Source organism: Tachyglossus aculeatus, chromosome 21 (genome assembly GCF_015852505.1).
Source record: "Tachyglossus aculeatus isolate mTacAcu1 chromosome 21, mTacAcu1.pri, whole genome shotgun sequence".
Classification (NCBI taxonomy): Eukaryota; Metazoa; Chordata; class Mammalia; order Monotremata; family Tachyglossidae; genus Tachyglossus; species Tachyglossus aculeatus.
Genome location: NC_052086.1, coordinates 11,710,206 through 11,717,550, shown reverse-complemented (window position 1 = coordinate 11,717,550; position 7,345 = coordinate 11,710,206). Strand labels below are relative to the sequence as shown.

The window sequence follows — 7,345 nt, the reverse complement described above, 5'->3', positions numbered from 1 at the left end:
GGTGACGGGGGGGTCCCTCGGGCAGCGGGGGTGGGAAAGCAACGACGGGGGGAAGAAATGCGTTCCGTACGTAGCCCGGAGCGGCCGGAAAACCACACCGGTGGCGGACGAAAGCCCCCGGAAAGACGAGCGCAACGGACTAGACGAGGGACAGGCCGAAGGCCACGTTATCTGAGCGAACCGGGAAGCTTTTGGCAACAGATTGGATAAAGTAGTGTCAGAGGGCTAAAAATCAGAAGATGAGAGATTAGGAACGTGAGGTATTCATTCATTCATTCATTCAATAGTCTTTATTGAGCACCTGTGTGCAAAGCACTGTACTAAGCATTGAGGAAAATACACGAGGAGGAAGATGAGGCCCGGCCACTGGCCCCCCGCGGGGCTCACAATCTACTAAGGGGAGTAGGGGAGGGGGGCCGGCGGGTGACCACGCGGGGGGAGATCGAACCGAGAGACGTGAAGAAACGATAAATACGAGAAGGATAATTCGGGAACGTCTCAGGCTCCTCGCTTGCCCAGGCAGGGTGGTTCCGAATCCAACGGTCGCGGCCTCCCCGGCGCCCGAGGAGTCGGAAGGGTCACAGCCGGCGCTCCGACGGTAGGGAAGCGGGGCTCCGCGCTACCTCGGCGTCCTCACCCTCCCCGGCTGGAGCAAGGCACGGCAGGAATCCCGGTTGGCGCGGGAGAAGGGCTGACTTCTCCCGAGGGCCGCGGAGATGGAGAGAGTCAGGGCGTTCTGGGGGCGGGAGAGGAACTAAAAGATCTAGGCGCTGCTTCGGAAAAACGGGGCAAGTTAAGAGTTCAGAGACGGAAACGGGGAATCACCCGGGGCGGGGAGAAAGAGACTAAGGGCGATCAGAGCTCACGGACAAGGGGACAGTGCAGGAAAGACGCCGGGGAGCTGGGAGAGAGGGTGACGGCCCCGAGACTCGGGTCAGGAAAAGGTTTCGAGGGAGGGCGGGAGGCGGACGAGATCCAGTGTTCGGGAAGAGAACGTCTTGCGGGGAAAGAGCGACCCGGTGCACTCTGCCGGAGTAAGAAGCACAAAAATCCGACCAGGAGCCAAGCGAGTGAGGAAACGGGAGCCGGCCGGCCGTTCAAGGACGAGAACGGCAGCGGGAAGCAATACGGGTTGAGGGAGGGCGCTCCCAAGGGGAGATCTTGGATGTCCTTAAAACCGCCACCGAGGCAGCCGGGATGGGTCCGGATGGCCGGCCGGCGGGTTTCCCTGTTGCCTCTTTCTCCCCTCGACAGTCCTCATCGCCGTGGCCTCATCTGAAGTCACGCTTCCGTGGAGCTCAAGGGTTAACCTGCTCGCGGTTATTCCGTCTGTGCTCAAAATTCAGCAGCAGCAGCAGCAGCAGCAGCAGCCCGGGTGTCCGTTGCCCGTCGTCTGCGTTCAGTCATTCCAGGCGGAGCGTGTCCTGACGTTTCGATAATAGCTTATGGGGGGGTAAACGCCCGGCTCTCCGCTGGAAAAGCTAGCTTTCTGGGTAGTGTGAGGCCCACGACGCTTCTCCGACTCGCAGAACTGGATGAATGAGCGACACGCGTAAACCTCGGCGCGGTCCGCTCTTCCGCCCGATTTCAAGGGGGCCGTCTTACTCGGTCTCCCGTTCCTCCCTAACTGTAGCATCCCCCAATTCACTGACAACGAAGTCCGATCCTTCGACGACGAGTCGACTGAGCTTTGAGAGAATTCCTAATCCGGGAGGCATTCTCCGAGAGTCGCGCCCGCTCCGGGGCGAAGGTTCCCCCCCCCCCCGCTTCTCTTTTCGGCACGAATTCTCTTCTACTTAACAGGTTTCAAGTTCTAAGCAAAGGTTATCTTTTTGGTGTGGATGTTTCTATCTAAAAGAAAAAAGACAAAAGTTAGGAGTCATTGTTCGGAAAAGAGTAAGGCTGAAAGGTGACACCTGGAATCGTTGTTCACTCCATCCCGCTACGACAGAATTCAATGGGCATCCAGTGGATAGGTTCAACAGAATCAAAAATACGCTTCTTCTTGTCGCAGGCGGTAAGACACAAAATGTTAGCAGGGAAAGTAGTGCAGACCAAAATCATCAGTAGCTTCAAGAGGAGTCGGGTCGTAGTACGCCGAGACCCGGGGTCTACTTCGGTGGAAGTTCAGGATGTCGGTCGGACGGCACCTCCCGGACCGGCGCGGGCCACCGCGGTCGCGCCGGGTGTTGCTCTCATCCTCCTTCGCTTCTGCTTTAGGACAGAAATCTCGGACCGGGTGAACCACTTGCATAATCTTGAGCGGCCAACGAGGAACGGGTCGCGTTCATTACATCCGGATGGCTTCCTTTCGTTTCTCATTCTCTGGCGTCGCATCAACCGCGAACTAGGAGGGACGGGCTCTACCCTCGTGGGAAGCGGGGTCTGCCGTCAGTCGCTCTACCGCTAATCTGAAGGAAAGGAAATTAAATATTACGGGAAACTACGACACGAATGATTAAGTGCGGGGGGAAAAGGTGGCGGGGGAGGCCTCCCTCGCCTTCCCCTCACCCCACTCTCCTAAGCTTCGAGCGGCTCTTCGCTTTACCCCGAGCCCAAAGGGAGCGGCTCAAGACCAGTCACGGCACCCCGGGTCGGCCAGTTCCGGACACCAGCCCGGCCTCGGGGACGCTCAACGTTGCCGGGGAGGTATCCCCTCGGGGAGACGGCTGGGAGGCTCCGAGTTCGGGACGACGGCTCTCGCGCGGTCGCTGCACGTGTAGGGCTCTCTTCCGTTTCAAATCCGCTACGGCTCACTAAGGGTCGGGTGGTTGATCTTCTTCCCGTTCGTCACATTTGTAGGGTTCTTCTCCCACTCGAATCCTCCGACGGCCAAGGGTCGAACGCTCCCCCGGGGCTTCCCGCGTTAATGGCATTTGTGGGACTTCTCCCCGGTGTGGATCCTGTGGTGCTTGATCAGGGTCGAGAGGTGACTGAAGGCCTTCCCGCACTCGTTGCATTTGTAGGGCTTTTCTCCAGTATGGGTCCTCTGATGCTTGATTAGGGCCGAGTACTGACTGAAGGCTTTCCCGCATTCGTTACACTGGTAGGGTTTATCCCCGGTGTGAATCCTCTGGTGTCCAATAAGGGCCGAGTGCAGGTTAAAGGCATTCCCGCCGTCGTTGCATTTGAAGGGCTTCTCCTCGGTGTGAATTCTCTGATGGATGATGAGGGCCGAGAGCTGGCTGAAGGCTTTCCCGCACTCGTTACACTGGTAGGGGTTCTCTCCGGTCTGAATCCTCTGGTGGTCCATGAGGCTCGCCTGCTGCCCGAAGCCCTTCCCGCGGTCGTTCCGCCTGTACGGCTTCCCCTCGGCGTGGATCCTCTGGTGCCTGATGAGGGTGGAGCGCCGGCTGAAAGCCTTCCCGCACTCGTTACACTGGTAGGGCTTCTCCCCGGTGTGCATCCGCTGATGCTCGAAGAGGGCGGAGATCTGGCTGAAGGCCCTTCCGCACTCGTTGCACTGGTAGGGCTTCTCCCCGGTGTGGATCCTCTGGTGATTGATGAGGTTCGAATGGTCGCTGAAGGCCTTGCCGCAGTCAGTGCACTGGTAGGGCTTCTCTTCGGTGTGGATCCTCTGGTGGATGATGAGGGTCGAGTGGTGGCTGAAGGCCTTGCCGCACTCGCTGCATTGGTAGGGCTTCTCCCCGGTGTGAATCCTCTGGTGGACGATGAGGGTCGAGTGGCGGCTGAAGGCCTTCCCGCACTCGTTGCACTGGTAGGGCTTCTCGCCGGTGTGCATCCTCTGGTGCTCGATGAGGGCCGAGAGCTGGCTGAAGGCCTTCCCGCACTCGTTGCACTGGTAGGGCTTCTCCCCGGTGTGGATCCTCTGGTGGTTGATGAGGTTGGAGTGGTCGCTGAAGGCCTTGCCGCAGTCGCTGCACTGGTAGGGCTTCTCCCCGGTGTGGATCCTCTGGTGTCTGATGAGGGTGGAGTGGTGGCTGAAGGCCTTCCCGCACTCGTTGCACTGGTAGGGCTTCTCCCCGGTGTGCATCCGCTGATGCACGATGAGGGTGGAGTGGCGGCTGAAGGCCTTCTCGCACTCGTTGCACTGGAAGGGCTTCTCTCCGGTGTGAATCCTCTGGTGCTTGACCAGGGCGGACGGGTGATTGAAGGCCTTCCCGCACTCGCCACACTTGTAGGGCTTCTCTTCGGCGGTGAGCTGCTGCGGGTCCACGACGAACGAGCCCCACTCGTAGGACTCCTGGGCTTCCTGGAGATTTCCGTCCTCGGGGTCGGACGCGTTCTCGTCCATGGAGACCATGACGCTGTTCGGCGGGAGTTTGAGCAGCAGCGCTCTGGACGAATCGGCTTCTTCGAAAATGTCTGGCTTGGGGGAAACCGGCTCCCGGGGGTCGGTTCCGGGCTCGTAATCTACAATGAGTAAAAGATATAAACATCAATCGCATTTATTGAGCGCTTACTGTGTGCAGAGCACTGTACTAAGCGCTTGGGAAGGACAAGTTGGCAACATATAGAGACGGTCCCTACCCAACAGTGGGCTCACAGTCTAAAAGACATCACGTCTTTCTGCGCCACTTCCCTGAATAATCACAGACGGATCGAAGGGGGAATCTCTGCTGGATGAGGGTTACCCTCAATCAATCAATCAATCAATCAATCGTATTTACTGAGCGCTTACTGTGTGCAGAACACCGTACTAAGCGCTTGGGAAGTCCAAGTTGGCAACATCTAGAGACGGTATCTACCCGACAGTGGGCTCACAGTCTAGAAGCGGGAGACAGAGAACAAAACCAATCAATCAATCAATCGTATTTACTGAGCGCTTACTGTGTGCAGAGCACTGTACTAAGCGCTTGGGAAGTACAAGGTGGCAACATCTAGAGACGGTCCCTACCCAGCAGTGGGCTCACAGTCTAGAAGAGGGAGACAGAGAACAAAACCAAACATATTAACAAAATGATATAAACAGAATAGATATGTACAAGTAAAATAAATAGAGTAATAAATATTTACAATCATATATACAGGTAAGTTGATCAATCAATCAATCAATCGTATTTAATTGAGCGCTTACTGTGTGCAGAGCACTGTACTAAGCGCTTGGGAAGTCCAAGTTGGCAACATCTAGAGACGGTCCCTACCCAACAGCGGGCTCACAGTCTAGAAGAGGGAGACAGAGAACAAAACCAAACATATTAACAAAATCAAATAAATAGAATAGATATGTACAAGTAAAATAAATAGAGTAATAAATATGTACAATCATATATACAGGTAAGTTGATCAATCAATCAATCAATTGTATTTATTGAGCGCTTACTGTGTGCAGAGCACTGTACTAAGCACTTGGGAAGTCCAAGTTGGCAACATCTGGAGATGGCCCCTACCCAACAGCGGGCTCACGGTCGAGAAGGGGGAGACAGAGAACAAAACCAAACATATTAACAAAATAAAATAAATAGACTAGATATGGACAAGTAAAATAAATAGAGTAATAAATATGTACAATCATATATACAGGTAAGTTAAGTTAGGTGCCCTCTACAACAGTGTAGCCGACACACATGGACTGAATTAAAGTAATGGGCTGAGCTTTTCCGGGGACCGTTTTCTGTAATACGGCACATTTTCAGTCCGTGACCGGCTGAACAACAATACTACGGATGGCCGGTGGGATTTTAGGACGGCTCGGGGTTGGGGAAAACTGAGGTTCGGCGGATAAGTATATACAAAACACAGTGCGCACTCTGTAATGACATGAAAGCCGAAATGAATCTCCGACCGTGTAAGAGCTGACCTTGTTTACGATCACGGTGCGCTAAATCAGAAAGTCGACCGGGTATGGCCTGCCCGGATTTGCTCATTCAGCAAAGAAGCAGCGTGGCTCAAGTGGAAACAGCCCGGGCTTTGGAGTCAGAGGTCATGGGTTCGAATCCCAGCTCCGCCAACTGTCAGCTGGGTGACTTTGGGCGAGTCACTTCACTTCTCTGGGCCTCAGTTCCCTCATCCCAATGGGGATTAAGACTGTGAGCCCCCCGTGGGACAACCTGATCACCCTGTAACCTCCCCAGCGCTCAGAACAGTGCTTTGCGCATAGTAAGCGCTTAATAAATGCCATTATTATTATTATTATTATAGATAAGTCAAGAGCAAAGGAGTGAAAAGCGGGGGCTGTGAAGCAGCAGGGGAAAGAGCGGACAGGGAAGCGGGAGAGAGCGACTGCTTCGAAGCCCATCATCGGGGGGTTGGATGGGAGTCACTTACCTATGAAGGCGTCTCTCCGGGTCTCGCTTTCCTCAGTTTCCCGCATATCCAGGTTACACGGATCTTCCTCTTTCAGCTGGGAGATGAGGTTAGGTCTGGGAATTGAACGTCCTGCTTACGGGAAGAGAAATCGGGAGATGGTGGTTTCCGCTTGTCCCCCCAGGGCCCCGTCATAGCCCCCGTCCCTGCATGTTGCCAACTTGTACTTCCCCAGCGCTTAGTCCAGTGCTCTGCACACAGTGAGCGCTCAATAAATACGACTGATTGAGTGACTGATCGATGGGAAGGGGCAGGAGATGTTCCCAGGACAGGGTTCTGGGTCTTGGGCTCAGGAGGGCTGAGAAGCCTCCCGGCCAAAGATAATAATGATAATGATGGCATTTTTTAAGCGCTTACTATGTGCAAAGCACTGTTCTAAGCGCTGGGGAGCTTACAAGGTGATCAGGTTGTCCCACGGGGGGCTCACTAGTCCTAATCCCCATTTTCCAGATGAGGTAACTGAGGCCCAATCAATCAATCAATCGTATTTATTGAGCGCTTACTGTGTGCAGAGCACTGGACTAAGCGCTTGGGAAGTCCAAGTTGGCAACATATAGAGACGGTCCCTACCCAACGGTGGGCTCACAGTCTACAAGGGGGAGACGGAGAATAAAACCAAACATATTAACAAAATAAAATAAGTAGAATAGATATGTACAAGTAAAATAAATAAATAGAGTAATATGTACAAACATATATCCATATATACAGGTGCTGTGGGGAAGGGAAGGAGGGAAGATGGGGGGGATGGAGAGGGGGACGAGGGGGAGAGGAAGGAAGGCCTCACACCCACACACAAACGCCACACCTCCCGCTCTCCCCTCCCCTCCCTCCTTCCCTCCCGCCAAATCCGCATTCAGTGTCCGGAGCGGGAACGGGAAGCCACGCAGTTATTCCTCGCAGCCGCGGGGACGGTCCCTGCCTGGAAAGCAGGAGGCGGGGGGGGGAAGGAGAGGCTTGTTGCTTCCCTGGTGTGTCAATCAACCAATCAATCGTATTTATTGAGCGCTTACTGTGTGCAGAGCACTGGACTAAGCGCTTGGGAAGTCCGAGTTGGCAACACATAGAGACAGTCCCT

The 7,345-nt window shown here is 54.7% G+C and overlaps 1 protein-coding gene across 1 annotated transcript in view; it reads right to left on the bottom strand.

The window, feature by feature from the left end:
- Positions 1–318: 318 nt before the first annotated feature.
- The window catches only part of LOC119941888 (zinc finger protein 260-like), a 31,477-nt gene continuing 24,450 nt past the window's right edge, over positions 319–7,345 (bottom strand). The window contains 3 exon segments of the mRNA XM_038762418.1: positions 319–2,869; positions 2,872–4,374; positions 6,229–6,339. Of these exon segments, the coding sequence (XP_038618346.1) occupies positions 2,757–2,869; positions 2,872–4,374; positions 6,229–6,339 (1,727 nt within the window). The 3' untranslated portion in view covers positions 319–2,756.